A 16,916-nucleotide genomic window follows, 5' to 3' on the forward strand; every position below is an offset into this window, starting at 1 on the left:
ACAGGGAAGCTGTGGCGGGAAGGGAGGCAGGAAGCCGTGCACACACCGAGCGTGCTTTGGGGACAGGACTTTGAGCTCAGCAGCCTCCCCCTACCCCAGTCACAACCCCATTCCTGGGGTCTCAAGGACAGAAACTGTCCCCAAGAGGGGGCCAGAACCCACACCCAGGACTTCCCTCTGCACAGCCCCACTGGGGCAGCAGCACTGTCAGGAAAAGCTCACGCTCCAGCCAATCATATTAAACAATCCACATGCTTTAATGCCAGGCAAGAGCTACACAAAGTTGACCTACATGGGGCCACTCCATGTGAAGGGCTCGTACACGTGATCAGAGCATGGCAGTCCCTGGGGTGGGCGCCTGGGGGACAGCACCTCCCCGAGTCCAGTAGATAGGAACAGTCGAGCAATCTGTAGCATCGTCCAGGTCACAAGCTCTGGTCCCAGTCCCCCGTCCCAGGCAGGCTGGACTGGGGACAGAACAGACTCTCCGGTCCCTGGACACAGCAGAGATGATGGCCCCGCACAGGCATGATGGAGTTAGGCATCCGGGCCTCTGCGAGCCGTCAGGTTCCTTGGCCAAACTTGAGTGCATTGGGTTAGATGTGCCAAGGCCTCCTAGGAAGGAGAAGGAGGAGACGGAAAACAGCCCCAGAGAAAGTACAGACGGGCCAGGGCTTCACAGCTCAGCGTGAACTCTTCCTTCTGGGAGCAGCAGCCCTCACTGGCCGTGCGCCGGCCCTGTTCCCAGAACACCAGAGACCTTGTCCGTGGCTCATCCCAGCCAGCTGCACAAGGGCAGGTCCCAGGCGAGGGTCCCAGCACTGGTTCCACTCATCACAAGAGCACTGAGAAGAGGAACTCGGGCCCACTCAGTCCAGAGCAGGCACGGTGCTCTTGGTCCCTGGTGCGATGGATAAAGCACACTCGCTCCTCCCCTCATTCTGCGCCATGACTCAGGGCAATTCCCCATTTCTCCAAAACGGACCTTCCTGCTCATCCCTAGAGGAGTTTGGCAAGTCTCGGCGTGGAACGTGAGGAATTAACGCTCAGAGGAAGATTACGACGCCTGAGTCCAGGCCTCAGCTTTTCACACTACACAGCCAGTTCTAGTTGGTCCGCCATAGAAATGTGGATCTTTGACCCCAGCCGGGAGGGACTCAAGCCACACCCAGGAAGTGGAGGCTGGAGCAGGCGCAGCCTTGTTTCCCTCGCGGCTACACTTCTCCCCCTGAGCTCCCATCCTACAGGAGGGGGCTCAGCAGCAGACAGAACCCCTGGGGACCTCCAGCCTTCTCTGAGGCAGCTCCGCACCTACATCCTTGGGTCTCAGGACCTGCCCAGGGCAGCGGCTTATGAGGCTATGGCCTGACCGCCCCAGCAGTTTGAGTGTGCACAGACAGCAGCTCACATCTGTCACCTCTGGAGAGAGCAATCTGCGTTCAGAGAGTGATGGGAGGCACTGCTGGGTTCCCCAGGCTGGGCCACAGGCCCCGGACACTCGGCTTCTTACAGCGCGTTCCGTGACTGCCGCACTCAGGCTCTGTGAAGGCCACCAGGGACAGAAATGGAGTCAGCCCACTGGGAAGTCCCTAGAACTTGCCTGTTTTTTCCAAATCTGCCAATGCCCACCTGCTCAGAAAAGCACCTCGCCTGCAACCCCCCACTCACATTGCCAGCGAGCCGCTGGGCTGAGCCAGAAAACCACAGCCTCAGCCCCTCGTAAATCACCCTCCTGACTCCCCTAAACCTGTTGCTTCTGTTCTCCAGCCACCGGACTGGGAAAACACGCAGTCAAAACTGGGCCCTCGTCACGGTCGCCGGGAACTCTACGGAATTATAAAATATACTTGTTGATTGATACATTTGTGCAAAGACAGATATGACTTTAAAACAAGACAGACATTCATTGTGATCGGCTTACTTCACAATAAGCTGCTGAAAACAGTCTTCCACAGTTAGATTGTATTCGTGCTCGCTAAACATGCATTTACAAGGCAAAATAATTTGGTCTGCAATACCTAGGATTTTATATACAGCAGTCTTTCTTTTTTTTGAAATCACAATAGGCAACAAGATGGGTCTGGTTTGGGGATATGTTACCATTTGTGTTTGATTTCTGAAGAAAGTCATCTTAACTCGAGTGTAAACGTGGAAAAAGCCAGCTGAGCTCTCTTATTCCACCCGCTCCTAAATGACCTTGAAACGTTCACAGTTTAGAAACTACAGCCTACCAGGCCGTGAAGTGGGGCTCACAGGGGTGCCCCAGCACCCCTTCCTAGCCTTGCCCCAGAGGGTGACTGTCCTCAGGGAAGCCAGCCTCTGGCCCCATCCGTGGTCCCCAGGGTGTGCAGGACAGCAAACCCAGATGGGTTTGGCCTTTTGAACAAAGCCCCCAGAAGCGTGCAGTAGAGTCACCGGGCTGGATGCGATTCCTTTCCCTGCCCTCCAAGTCTTGGGTTTTAGAACAGAGACATTAGGGTCCAAAGAACAAATAATAATAACGGCTAAAAAGTCACAAAACAACGACACTATGACATCTGTTCATGCGCTCCACAAGCACACAGGCTCTGCATTCCCAGGAAGCGTCCACGATGACAAGGAAGCTGAAGGCGAAGGTGTCACGGAAGAAGGTGCGTCCGGCCGCACGGGGACAGCGCCGCCATCAGTATTGTTTGGCAAAAAACAACTCATTATACAGAGGAGTGGGGAGGGGGCAGGCAGCTCGGGACTCGGTGCAGGTTCAGAACTGGCCAGCGCTGCTGGGGTCGCACTGCAGGAGGCGCACGATGGACGGGTCACTTTTGGCCCCTCGGATGAACTCCTCCAGGGAGAGCTTTCCTAGAGGCAAGAGGACAGGGAGAGTGAGTGCTGGCAGTGGCAGCTGCCGGCCGTCACCCCCTCCCCACTTCCTGTTGGTGGCCTCAGCCGCTCAGCTGCTTGCAGCCTCGGTAGAGCCCCGGGGACCTACTTTCCAGTGGAGACCTTCAGGGCCATTTGCTGGTACCTGAGCCCCTACCCGAGCTCTCCTCTATGTGGCGATGACTTGTGAGGAGGACAGGAAGCAGGAGCGGTCACTTCCACACCCAGGAATCTCAAAAGCAGGCCTGGGACCATGGTAGCCAGGGACACTGTTCCACTGAACGGCCACCTGTGTCCCATGGACTTTCTTGTGGGGCCAGGCTTTACAAGTCAGAGGTCACAGGAGAGAGGCAGACAGCACCCAATCCAGGGGACTCTACCTGAGCCCTGCTCTGCCTCAGGTGGGAGGGGCCCAGTGGCCTGTGACCTGGGGTCCGGAAACCAAGCACTGAGCGAGAGGACCCAAGTGTCCTGGTGCCTGCGATTCCCCTGACCACCCTACAGACAGCCTCTCTCCCTCCTCTCTTCTGCTCCTGGCTGGGCTGTTTCTTTTTTTCACACGGCCTTCCCTGGGGAAGCTCAGGACCCAGGCAGGGAGCTGCCTTCTGGGAATCGGACCCCACCCACAGGAGAGCCTGCTCCTGCCAGTGCCTGCCTAGGGGGGGGCGCTGTCCCGTCCATCTGAGCCTGGAGCGGGCCCTGCACCGCCCCACCGTGTTCCCTGCACCCAGCAACACTGCAGCTTTGCATCGCAAGTTCAGTAGCTGATGAAATCATCCTGGGTTTGTTTAATCTTTGCAAAACAATCGAACTATTTGCTGTGAATCCAAGCACATGAGGGAGAGAGGAGGTCTGCACCGCACAGAGCAAACACATTGGATGCAGACCCGGATCCCCAGATAGCCAGAGCCCGGGCGTGGCACGGACAGAGATGCTGCCTGGGTCTGGTGAACATCTGCACATCGATGCCAAGAGTTGCCAAGCCCCTGGGCAAAGCAGGCGAGCTGGTAATGACAGCAAGAGCTGCAGAGTTACAGGTGCACCAGGCCTCGAGCTTCTGCCTTCAGCTCAAGCACTGCATTTGAACAGCACCACCAGACCTGGCAGATTACATAGGATACCCGGTTAGCTCTGAATGTCAGTCAGATGGCATATGATTCCTTAGTGTACATCCCAAATGCTGCACGAGGGCCTGCTTATAATACAGGTGTCATCAATGTATCCACATTCAATTGTTGGACCTCCTGTATTCTACACGGCCACCCAACCCCGCAAACTCTTCTGCTCTCGAGTTGGAATCCAACCGTCCCTTCGCTGGCCTGCTTGTGGGTTTCCGTTGTGGGTGGAGGCGTGCTGGCCACCCCAACTGCCACCCCACCCCGGTGTCTGAAAGAACCTGCTTGTCTCAGTGTTTTGGGCCTTGTGCAGGACCCCCCAATTTTGTCCATGACCAGGGAACCCCAGCTGGACTCCACCAGCAGCCCCAGCCTGAGCAAGCCAAGTACCCCCACTCCTACCATCTCTGTTGGTGTCCATCTGGCGGAAGATCTTTTCCGTCCTTTTCTCCGGGGTGGACTCATCTTCAGGCATTTTCATTACAGAGGAAACCATCTTGTAGATGGCCTGGGGACAGAAGCAACAGGGGGTAAGATAGACACACAAATCCCTACTGGTAAGTAAGCCTTCCAAATGCACCCCAGATGCAGGCAGCGCTGGACCCAGCCCTGCTGATGTACGATGTGTGGTCACCAGGCCAGAGCTTGCTGTGTGCAGTGACATGTGGTAGAAGAGCCGTACCTGCTGCATCTGCAGAGGTAATGTGCATGTGAATCTGTTGTTGAGATGCTGGGTCCCAGAGCAGGGTGAGGTCGGGTCAGAGCAGGGCCTGAGATCCAGCTCCCACATGTTGCTGGTGCGCAGAGCAAGGATGTAGAGGTCACTCATTGGACCTAGAGACCTCAGGGCCTGCTGTAGTGCCCATGAGGTCACACAGGATGACAGACACCTGACAGGCCCCAGGCAGATGTCCACTCCACCCTTGGGCTACCCCCTAAAGCTGGAGGCTGTGGATCCCAGTCCTTCCCAGCAAACTCCCAGGTACCGCAAGAGGGAGAGAATCTGCCCTTGGAGTTCTGGATTAAGATAATTTCACAATCTCAGCCTGAGCCAGGCTGGTCACATCTGTGGAATGCCCTTCTGTGAGCAGTGCCAAAACTGTCCCTCCCACCTGTGGCCTCTCATGGGCTCAGGAAGACCCCAGAGGACAGGGAGATGGGTCTTTTGAAAATGGAAGGGGACCAAGAGACAGAGGGAGGAGAAAGGAAGAGGAGGGGAAGGGGACGTAAGAAGGGTGAAGATGCGTTGTATACCTGGGCCAACCCCTGTGACAAATGGAATCATCGTGGACTGCAAACACGGACTAATGGAAATAAAATTCAAAAAAGGAAGCTGGTATATGGGAAGAGTAATGTGAAGTCAGCGCAGATATCCCTAGATCATGACTTTGCTAATCAGATTGGCTTTGGGAGCCTTAGTTCTGGGGAAAAGTTTCAGGAAAAGTGCATTTTGTCAGAAAGTGGGAGAAAATTCCAGAACTTTCTAGAGTTCTGGGTCCAGCAGGACAGTGGAGAGACAGGAAGAGGAAGGCAGAGGAAGGAAGCAGCCTGCATGCAGGAGAGATGGAGGCCAACACTGGTGGTTCAAACCTCTACCCAGCCTGAAGTCTCTGAAGTTCTGGACGTGGAATAATCCAGTCTCGGCCAAGAAGACAGAGTGAAAATGAGCGGCGCTAGCGTAGCATACTGTCCCTGGGCTGACTTGTCCTTGGAGACCCCTCGGGCCAGCTCCTGAACGTCTTAGAGGAACACAAGCGGTGGGAACAGCTCAACAGCCTCCCTGTGAAGGACCAGCAGGAAGGTCACGCCCACAGGCACGGCATTTCACGGCCAATGGGTCTCCTGAAGAAACGCAGGCTCAGCCACCCACAATCCATCCCTTCATCAGCTCCTCCTGCCCAAGTCTATACCATCGTCAGTGCCAGGGTCCCAGTGCTACGTGCCAGGATGCGGAGACTCCTAACTCCCTGGAGGAACTGGGACAGGTCAGGGGTTGAGATGGGTCCAGAGGGACCCAGCTGAAGGCTTGAGGTCTAGTGACCTTGCCTGGCATTTCCTTGCTAATCGCAGAGGTCTTCTGTAACTCCTGACCCGGGCAAACCGGAATCCAGGGTACACACACACACACACACACACACACACACACACACACACACTTCAGACACCATCTCTGTGTGTGGTGAGTTCCTGAGCGCAGGAGTCCACACCTTCCAGCAGCAGAGCTCAGCCTCAAATGGACGGAGCAGCCCTGGGCTGGGGCTGGGCTATTCCACTGCAAGCCTTGAGCAGGCTGTGCGTCACATCATTGTCCTCAGTCTTCCCAACTGTGGTCCAGCCCGCGGAAGGTCCTGCTGCCAGCTGCTCCAAGGGACCACTTGCCGTGTCCATGACTGTCCGTGATTGGCTAGGGGCTTCCCCGGGCTGGCTGCTTACAAAGACTGTTGTCACCAGGTCCCCCGACCTCTCTGACACACACCTTGTTTTCCTGGACCCAGCTCTGTCCACACTGTCTCACCCTAGGGTTCACGTCCTTCTCTCCCCTCTTCCTCCAGCTCCTGCAAGAGTGAGGGCCAGTGTCCAGCTGGGCGTCCTCCAGGAAGCCTGCTGTGTTCTTCTGTCCTTTGGATGCTGTGAGCAGCAATATCCGCTCCCCACCCAGTTCGCCTTCCCTTGTCTTTTCTTCTCCCACCGTTCTTCTCTTCTACTTCTCTTTACCAAGTTCCCCCGTTAGCTGGGTGTGGTGCTGCACACCTGTAGCCCCAGGGGTGAGGAGGCTGAAGCAGGAGGAGTTCCAGGCCAGCCCGGGGTACATAGTGAGACTGTCACCCACTCATCAGACACTTCCTGAGCTGCTGCTGTGGGCCAGGTATATCGGCCTTTGCCCCCGTAGGGCTCACTATGAAATAAGGTGACAGGCGTTAAATAACCAGAGGAAGGAGTGTAAGACCATTGCAGGGTTGGCCAAGGAGGGCAGATGTCCCAGGAGGTGCTGTGACAGCAGGGGCATATCAGGGTCAAGGCAGAGACAGGGACAGCAAGGGGCCTGATGAGGTGACAAATGGCAGAGAAGCACCAAGAGGCCCAGCTGGGACAAATGACAGGGTGGCCGGCAGGGGCAGAGGGGTGCAGTGTGACAGCAGGGGTCAGCGTGTGGCCCCACGCCAGGTAAGGGTGCTATTTCTCCTTAAGCAGTGGCGGACGGCGCGGTAGTGTATCTGACTTTCCGATTGGCAACCCCGCACCGAATCTGCCTCTACTCCTTTCTTTCGGGCAGTAGTGTTCAGAGAATTAGACATCAGTCGTTCCTAATTTATTCTACAGTTGCTTCCACTCTGGGCTAGAGGTGGGGACACAGCAGGCAACAGACATGCGCTCTCCTTTCTTCTGTCTCCCCGACTCCCAGAATGACCCGTCTGCAGACCCAGGGCGCCCTGTTTCTCAGCGCACCCCACTTAGGTGGGGGAGTCGGTCCAAGAATGACTTCCTGATTGCCATGAAAGGTCACCGGCACCTTGGGGACTCCTGGTGGGGCAAGACTTGCAGGGGTGGGCGCTCTTTGGAACTCCCATCCCCTGAGGTTGGGATTTGGATGCCAAAGCAGCCAGTCCTGAAGCAGGAACCATCCTGCCTCACTCTAGGCTTTGTGGTGAGCGGAACACCAAGCACACTGTGTGTGCTGGGAGAGCAGCAGTGTGACTGCACTCGGCTGGAGCAGCGGAGCTGTACAGAGAAGCAAGGACAATGTAGTACCACAAGCAAGCAGACAGCGCCCAGACGCGAGCAGAGCCGGTGCCCTCCACGAGGGCCTGAGGCTCCGTGCCCACGTAGCTCCTGCAGGGCAGAGTAGACTTCTCCTCCAGGGTGCATCAGTTCTTCCACACGGAGAGCAGGCTGTGATGTGGGGCCCCGCACACAGAGCGAGGCACAGTGGTGTCCCAGGCATCGATCCGAAGCCACTCGTGTATTTTATGAGCTCCAGTTCTTTACCCCAAATTTAATGGGATTAAACCATGATGAGACCAGGCTACTTCCCTGCTTTATTTTTAGCAAAGTCAGGGAGAGCACTAGCAGGGACATCCTGTTTGTAATTAAACACACGGGGTCCTAGCCTTATCTCTGGGTAAATGGAAGATGTGGGTCACCCAAGAGCCCAGCACCTCCGGACAGGGCAGGGCCCCACCGCCTCCCTGTGGCACATACATACTCTTTCACCCCTGAAGGAAGGACGTGTTGGAACCCTGCAGAAAGGACCCACATCTGAGCTGACAGAGGTCGTGGGAGTCCCTGAGGCCAATTCCAAGAGCGGGTGCTGCACGTTTTCTCTGACGGAAACCAGACTCTTCTCACCAGAAAGCTCAGGGTCTTCCCGCCGGGAACCGGCCCTTCGTGACTGACAGCGGGCTGAGAGCCAAAGCAGCAGAGCAGCACTGGGCTGTTTTTAGATTATACAGATGAAAACCAGCACCCTGCTTAGGAGGGTTTATATGCCAGGAAAAAGAGGAAAACGCCGTGAAAATCTCTTGTTTTTTGACAACTTTTACAACAAGATCATTATCCGTGTATGTGGAATGGCAGAAATACCTTCTCATTCAGAGCCAGCAGAATACATTAAATCAGTGCTTTTTATAATTTCACAGCATCCTATTGAGGTGCTTTAAATGTCATCATCTGGGGGAGAGAACAGGGTTCCCACTCCTTTGCAACCCAAACCAGCCCGTTCTTGTGGTGAGTTGCACAGAAGATTTTATTAGGAAAAAAACAATCCGGCTATTTGCTGCTAAAATTAGAGCTTGAATCCACAGAACCACTTGGTGTGCTCTTCCCTTTGTGATGCCACAGTCTTTAGAGATAATTAGTCCAAGACTTGTACACTGACTCATCCCCCGCGCACAGCTTACTGTTGCAGAGCCCAGCCCTGTGCCTTCCTGTCACTGGAGAGTCGAGAAGTTCAAAGCGGCCTCACTGTGGGAAGAGCTTCCCTCCCTCAGAGGCGTCTGACGGCAGAATCGTGACTGGCTGCTCTAGGGAAGGAAGTACGCGGAAACAAAGATACAGCGCACGGGCAGACTACCTCTGAGGATGCTGTTGGAGGCGTTTCCCACACAGCTCTTCCCGAGATAGCAGTCTTCCAAGATGCCGTGAGACCAGAGAGAGCCCGTCACGAAAACCCCCGCGGCGCTTTGCCCTCTTTGAGCACCGCAGTGCACTGGGCGTATTAAAGGCAGGGAGTTCTGGACAAGACACCAAGGGATTCTTCCATAACCCAGGGCTTCCCAAACGGTTTGACCAGCAGTGAGCCCTTGATGAAAGGCTTAGCCTGCCAAAGTTCTGAGAGCCAGCAGAGAGTCTGGGCTCTCTCTTCAGCTTGCTCTGTCCTCTGTCATCCTCTTCACACATCAGATAACCTGTGCTGTCTCCACAGGAGACCAGTCTTCCTAATAGTGTCAGTGTTTCCTCAAGACAGGGACACTGCTTTTGCACTGGGGTATGCTTTGGAGTCTAACATTCGTTTCCATTAATGAATCTTTGGTGGCTTTATGGTAGGCATGAGGGAAACACTGACTTCTTCAGAGTTGGCAAAGCACAGTCCCACCTCAGGGAGCTCCCAGTCCAGGGGGCAGAGGAACAGGTGGCTGGATGACTACACTGAAACAAGAGCAGGGATGGAGTGGGGACTGAATTTGCCTTTCCACCAGAAGCAACACAGAATCCACAACACGATTTCTATAAAACAAGAGTTTTCAAGACACTGCCAATCAAGCAGCAAAGCTCAGTGACCCTCGAGGAACTGGAAACGAGAGAGAAACAGTGTGGCGATCCAGCTTAATACCTTACCTGAGAGACGAGGAGGGGAGCCCGTAGGGTGCTTGGGGTCTCACTGGCTTGGGGGCAGAGTCTGGAGAGGTCAAGCAGCTGTCACAGGACAGAGCAAAGGGGACAGGGAGCCTCAGCAAGTTCCCTGCATGTGTTCGGCAGCCAGGGCTGGGCGGGAGGAGACTGCTGAGGACAGTGCCTGGCCCTCACGCAGGGCGTGGCTCCTGGGGCGCTGTCTTCTCAGAAAACTCTGACCTCAGGGGCAAGGAATAATTAGTGCAAGACAAGCGTTAGTTGGTATCATGTAAAGGATCTGAAAAGCTGGATCTAAAGAGTTCGAGCTGTTTCCAAGTAACTGAACTGCATCTCAGAACAAAGCTTAAGAATATTTATGGGACTACAAAAATATCTAACAGGCACATGGTAAGACTCACAATGTCTAGCATCCAACCTAAAATCACCAGGCATGTAAAGAAGCAGGAAAATACAACTGGAGGAGAAAATCAATCAAAGTGACCCAGAACTGACCTCTGTTAGAATTAACAGACATCACAACAAATAGAAAAACTGTTTTCTTTATGTCTAAAACGTAGACATGGAAGACACAAAAAAGACCTACATCAAACTTCTAGCCATAAAACCTACAGTGTCTGAGGGAAAAAATATATATAGTGGGATTAATAGCAAATTAGACCTTACAGGAAAAAGATAAGTGAAGATTTATGACTAAAAACTACCCAACAGAGAATAGGAAATTTATAAGTAAAAGGCGAAAGATTTATACGCTCTGAAGAGAAACCAGAGTATTAGGAAATTTATAAGTAACAGAACATCAAGCTACCTAGTATATAGGTACTTAAAGACCCTGAAGGACAGCGAGTGGAATACTGAAAGACCCTTGGAAGTATAATTACTAAAAACATTCCAAATTTGATGAGAACCATAAACCCACAGATGGAAGAAATACTGTGATAGACAAAAACCTACCAAGCAAATTACAACCTGCCAAGTCCAGTGAAGAAAAAATGGATGACATGTCTACTCTTCCTCAGTGAAACCTGTAGGAAAAATTCCTCCCGTACAGAAAACTCCACAGCCCAGATGGCTTCCCTGGAGTATTCTGTTAAACACTAAAGAAGAAATAACACCGACTTAAACAAGTACTGCCCGAAAATTGAGAAGGAGGGATGGTTTCCGGTTCATTTTTTAAAGCTGCACTACCCTGACACCCAAACAAGATGCTTGTTCTATGAGGCCAGCACTGCCCAGTACCATAATGATACAAAGACGCTGCAAGAAAAGTGCAGACCGATATCTCTATCAAAAGAAATGCAGAAATGCTAAACAAGTTTTTAGTAAATTGTGTACGTATTAAAAAGATAATACATTATGACTATGCAGTGTTTATCTTAGGAATGTAAGCTTGGCTTAACATAAATGTAATTCATCATATTAGAAAAAACTTCTGTGATTTTCTCAATACACAGAAAAAAAAACTGACAAATTCAACATCCACCCATAATTTTAAAATAAAGAAAAAAACATCTTTCAGCAAGCTAAGAACATCTTTAACCTAATAAGTGTATCCAAGGAAAAACCTACTCTCGCGCCATGTAATGGTGAAGACTGGGGGACCTCCCATAGACAAGATGTCCACTCTGACCATTCTTGTGTGGGAGTCTTAAGCAGGGCAATATTAGGCATGTAAACCAAATAAAAGCAGCCAAATTGAAAGAGAATTAAATGGGCTTTATTCATAGACAGTATAATTGTCCATACAAATGGAATCTAGAAATGATTCTGAAGGAATCTAGGAAAAACAAAACCCCACTGGAAGTAATGAGTGAATTTGGTGAGCTTGCAGGGCATGTGGTCAATATACAGTGACCCATTTTATTTCTATACACTGAAGTGAAATAAAGAAATGTTTCACAAATGCTGAGGCAGAATGGTGCAAATTTGAGGCCAGCCTGGGCAGCTTTTTGAGACCCAGTCTCAAGAAAAATGTTTTCAAAGGGCTGGAGATATAGTTCAGTGATGGAGTGCTTGCCTAGAATGCATGAGGACCCAGGTTAGTCCCCAGCTCCACAAAAAGAAAGAGAATATATTCACAATAATATAATTTAAAATACTGTAAAATATATCGAATGATTCAGAAAAAAGGTATGCAAGACTGAAAAACACAACGTGTTGTTAATGTAAGTAAAACCAGGCCTAAGTAAATGGGGACACATACCGGGTTCTTGGGTTGGCAAAGCAAATACTATAAAACGTTAGTTCTCCTCAAATTGATCTATGGATTTGTTGCAAATCCAATCAAAATCCTACTAGACTTTCTTTTGGCAAAAATTGGTAAGCTGATTCTAAAGTATGTATGAAAAGAGAAACAATATAAAATAGCCATACCAACATTGAAAAAGTAACAAAATTAGAGGACTAACCCTATTTAATTTTAAGACTTACTTTAAAGCTACAGTAATCAAGACTGCAGTACTGTCAACATAAAAGAAAATTAAATCAATAGAGTTGTAGGGGGAGGGGTCTGTGGGCAAGGGGAGAATGTGTAAGGGCCTCATTAGGCTTTCTGGCTTATACTAACTAGAAGGAGTTAAAACTTTACCAGAGAAATTCTCCAGGGAACAGTCTCAAGAACAAGGATAGAGAAAAGAAAAAAAAAAAGAACAGATATGGAAAAGGTACCAAGATAGCACAAGTGGCTCTGGAACATACCAGAGGGAGAAAGGAAGAGAACAGAGAAAGCCAAGTGCATGAAACCAAGATAAAGCGCCCCTCCTCTCCTCCAGTAGCATGCAGGCGAGGCTGACTTGGGGAGAGCTCTCATTCAGTATGTATTCACACCTGTGCATATACACATCCACTCTAGGGTCACTGCACTACTACAATAGATGCCCACACATCCCCTCACTAACTTTAAGCTAACCGTGAATAAGGCACCTCCTTGCCAACCAGCTGCCCAGCCCAGAGACAAGGCCCTGTCAAGGATAAATAAACAGACAGAAAGAAGTTACACGTAGACCACGGGAAGAAATGACATAGACAGGGTGCCCAGAAGCCAACTGAGTCATGGCAAGTTCCAGGCAGGGGGAATGGTCTCTGATCCCCTGTAAGACAGGCCAGGGCCAAAGGCCCATGGGTATCTACCTTTCAGTGCATACCCAGGTCCTTATCCAGGTAGCTATCTATCCTTTCCTTTTCATCACTTTCCAGTAAAGTGTCTTTCCTCCCTTAAACCTTGTATCTTTAATTTGCCACTGGTACTGAGTTTATAATCTCGGGTAGCTGCTTGTCCTGATGGAGCAATGGTGCCCATCCCCAGACACAATAGAATAATATCCAGAAATAGATCCATAGCTATATGGGCAACTGATTTTCAATAAGATGTAAAAGCAATTCAGCGGGAAAAGGATACTCTTCAACAAACGATGCTAAAACAACTGGAGCCCATGGAGAGCAAGAAGCCAGGAGAGAGGTATGGACTAGACCTTCCCCCACAGGGAACTGACCTTGCTGATGCTTTCATTTTGAACTCTGGCCTCCAGAACTGTGGTAGGAAAGATTTCTGCTGCCTTGGGCCACCCACTTAAGGTAACATGTTACAGCATCCTTAAGAACCTAAAAGCATGGAAACCCCTAAGCTTGGTGCCTTCTCCATAGCAGCACCGAGAAGATGAGGCTTCTCAGAGGCAATGAAAGGAACGGGGCTGTGCTGGAACCGCTTGAGGGTCTCTAAATTTAGGGGGCAGAAGAAGGAAGAGGAGTCCACAGAGGAGACTGAAGGGAGCAGCCAGGGAGCGGTCACACACCCATCCTTGTTAGCCTGGTCCGCTTGGTGCTGAGGAAGAACTTGAACTCTTAGACCATAGTGTGGCTTGTGATCATAAGATGAACCCCTTAGGGAGAAAGGGGCAAATCCAGCACAGCCGATAAGCAAGCACTAAGGTCAGTTCTTAGACAAGTCACAAGTTTAAGCCTGGAGTGTTCTCCAGGGAAGAAATCTCAGTTCCTACTAGATTCCAGAGAAGCCACAGTGGTCCACAGTGGTCCACACTCAGAAAAGAGAATTAAGCAGGGGTCCACCAAGATGGACTAGAAGTTCTCCTCCTCCCCTCCAGAATCAGAAAAGCAGTGTTTGGGGTCTCCAAGGCACATCTTGCAAGTGGCACGGTGTCTATGACACCTGTGTAGACAGATGTGGGGAATGCAAACGCCACCTGGGACGCGGTTCTAAAACCAGCACGGATACGCCTCTGGTCCTCGGGGTTCGGATCTGTTGTGGCGCAACCGCTCACCACAGGTGGCGCTACCGCTCACCACAGGTGGCGCTCTGGACACCAGCTGGGCATCTCTGGGCGTCTGCCTGATGCCTGTCCCCAGGCCCCCTCCCTTCCTCAGCCCCTGGCAGCACCTATAAGCACAACCTGTTCAGCGCAAGGGGGAAATCAGGAAAACATGTTTTTCTCACGCTGCTAAAAGAAACAAAAGCGAAGTCTCCTGTGCTGTGCTGCCAGCGTACTCCTGACCTCCTGTCTTGGGTTTCACTGACTCAAAAGCTGTGAAAATGTAGACAAGTAGTGCACCGACATTCACCTGCCGTCCGCCAAAGTGCCAGCTAACCCTGTCACAAGTAGGAGGGAGAAAGTCTAAATTCTAAAACAACAGGCAGCTGAGTGCCAGGTATTTTCAAAGCAATCCTTAGCATCCCGAGAGCGAGTATGCTAATTACAAGTTAATCCAACCTGGTCTCTAAAGTGAGCCCTGGAGGACCGCGGTGAGGAGCTCGCGTCAGCGTCAGCCGTGGAAGGGCTTTCCCTCGAACGCGGCCACCATCCAGGCTTGACCTCGAACGAGACAGGCTCCCTGACAGTGCCATGCGTGCTGTGGGCATGGAGACCCCGCCCGCCTGGTGCCAAGCATGCTGTCCCCGGAAAGGGGATCTTTCTCTGTCTGGCTCCAGTGAGCACCGCAGCGTAGGCCCCAAACTTTAGTTCATTCCCACATGGGAAATAAAAAGGCAGCAGAAAAGGCCAGGAGCCCCCGCGCCGGGGCATCTCTGCTGTGATTCCCATGGGGAGATGTAGTTGGGCCCCCTCACGCGTCCTTGTGGGGGTGCGTTTCACACCAAGGTAAGTATCCCTCAGCTTCATGGAGGGTTCTGCCCACCACAGCACTCTGTCCACCGAATCGGAAGTGACCGCCCCTGTGCGGCAAGGGGATGTCCTGCCAGCTCTGAGAACTGTGCTGGTGACAACTGTGGTCCAAATCGACAGTGCCCACTCAGGACAGGCGCTGCTCTGGGTGCCTCACTCACCATAACTGACCCGGCCCAGGGAACCGCCACAGTCTGGCTCCGTGAAGTAGGGACGGGATCTTGAGCTCAGGGACCCAAGCACAGGAAGTACGGCTCAGGGCGACGGGAAAGAAGGAAGGGCGGGACTGGAGCTGTGGATAGTATATGTGCGTATCTCCAAGGCCAGGGGGTGCTGACCCGCTTTGCCCAGAATGTCTCTTCCCACATGACTCTTCTTCTTTGGCTCCCGCTCTTCCTCTTTGGTTCGGGCACAGTTAATCAGTTTCGGTCTAAATCTTCAATTTCCATCTTATCATAAGGCTCATGCAGTGCAGTTTCTACACATCTACACCCTGACGGCCCTGCAGGTCGGACCTGGCCGTGGCTCCCATTGGCTGCTGTGTGAGAACAGGAGAGAGCCAGTGCACGGATCTCCCTTCTCAACTTGGGCATGCAGCCTGCACCTCCCTGGGCCTGGGGCAGAATCAGCCAGGCCGTCCCTTCCTCTGCTCACTCCATGCTGCGACAGTGTGGTGTCCAGGCCTGCCCACTGGCAAAGAGGGCCCGGGCCTGGGCAGGGCACGAGGGAGCCTCCTTCCTCTTGCAGTGCGGGGCGGCTGCAGCCAGCAAGCAGAGAGAATCTGCTGTGGAATGGGGAAAGGTGGAGGTGGTTATCTGGCTTAAGACTCCCGAGAGCCAGGCATAGTGATGTATGTCTGTACTCCCAGCACCCAGGAGGCTGAGGCAGGAGGATCTCCACAAATTCAAGGCCAGCCTGGGCTACATAGTGAGTTCAAGGCCAGCCTGGGCTACATAGTGAGTTCAAGGCCAGCCTGAGCTATATAGCAAGACCCTGTCTGGAAAAAAAATTGTTGAGAGATAATTTTAATCCCGTCATAAAATATCAAGCCTAAAACACGCTCCTAAATCAGACACTTTAAAATACACACACACCCACAAATGTGAAAAAGTTCATTTAAAGCTCTAAAAATAAATCTGCATATGGTTTTTCTTGTTCACCCAGATGTTGATATAGCACAAATTTTTTTCTTTAAAAAGAGCACATGGTAAACTAAGCAATATGGTAAACTAAGCAATGTTCCGCTAGCAGTGCAGCTCAGTTCTTCACAGAGCCCACAGTAACCTCACAAATTTTAGAGCCCTGTTGTCCACATCCGAATCCCTGGAACCTCTGGCTCTGTTACCTTAGGTGGGAAGAAACAGTTTGCAGATGTGATTATCGAGATGGGAGGGTTCTGCGGAATTATCCACACGGCCTCAAGTAATCAGGAGGTCTTTATAACAGCAGAAAGAGACCGAGACAGCGGAGACCCACAGTGGACACCCAGCCTGACCTCCTGGACTTGGCAGGGGATGAAGAGGGGCCAGTGCCCGGGGATGTAGGAAGCTTCGAGGAAAAGGAATTTCCCTAAAAGCCCCCGGGAGCAACACAGCCCTGAACACATCTTCATATCAGCCCAGAGAAACTGATTTCAGACTCCTGACTTTCAGAACTGCAGAGTAATAAACGTAGGCTGTCGAAAGCCACTAGTTTGTGGTACTTTACAATGGCAGGTATGGGAAACTAGCAGAGGATTTCAGGACTGCACAGAATCCACAGTAGTTTCAGATGTGCTAAGAGTCTTCTACCAAAATTTTGAAATAGCGAAGAATGCAAACGACAAATATTTTTCATAAAATTGCTTGAATTTTGAGTCTTGGAGGGCTAGGGTCCAGGCAAGAACGTGCGAACTGGTGCTCCTTCTCAAGCACAGACCTGTGCTCACAGGTAGAATCTTAGTCCGCTGTGGTTCTGCTAG

The 16,916-nt window shown here is 51.6% G+C and overlaps 1 protein-coding gene across 8 annotated transcripts in view; it reads right to left on the bottom strand.

The window, feature by feature from the left end:
* Positions 1–233: 233 nt before the first annotated feature.
* Ncald (neurocalcin delta) overlaps positions 234–16,916 on the bottom strand; it is a 350,086-nt gene continuing 333,403 nt past the window's right edge. For 7 of the 8 annotated variants that reach the window (XM_013512739.1, XM_013512737.1, XM_013512738.1 and 4 more), the window contains 2 exons: positions 4,377–4,482; positions 2,741–2,838 (listed from right to left, as the gene is read on the bottom strand). In XM_013512739.1, coding sequence (XP_013368193.1) covers positions 2,741–2,838; positions 4,377–4,482 — 204 coding nt within the window. Of the gene's footprint in view, positions 2,839–4,376; positions 4,483–16,916 lie in introns of all 8 variants that reach the window. The other variant, XM_013512742.1, reaches the window with a different exon arrangement.

Source organism: Chinchilla lanigera, unplaced genomic scaffold, assembly GCF_000276665.1.
Source record: "Chinchilla lanigera isolate Chin_1 unplaced genomic scaffold, ChiLan1.0 scaffold00016, whole genome shotgun sequence".
Classification (NCBI taxonomy): Eukaryota; Metazoa; Chordata; class Mammalia; order Rodentia; family Chinchillidae; genus Chinchilla; species Chinchilla lanigera.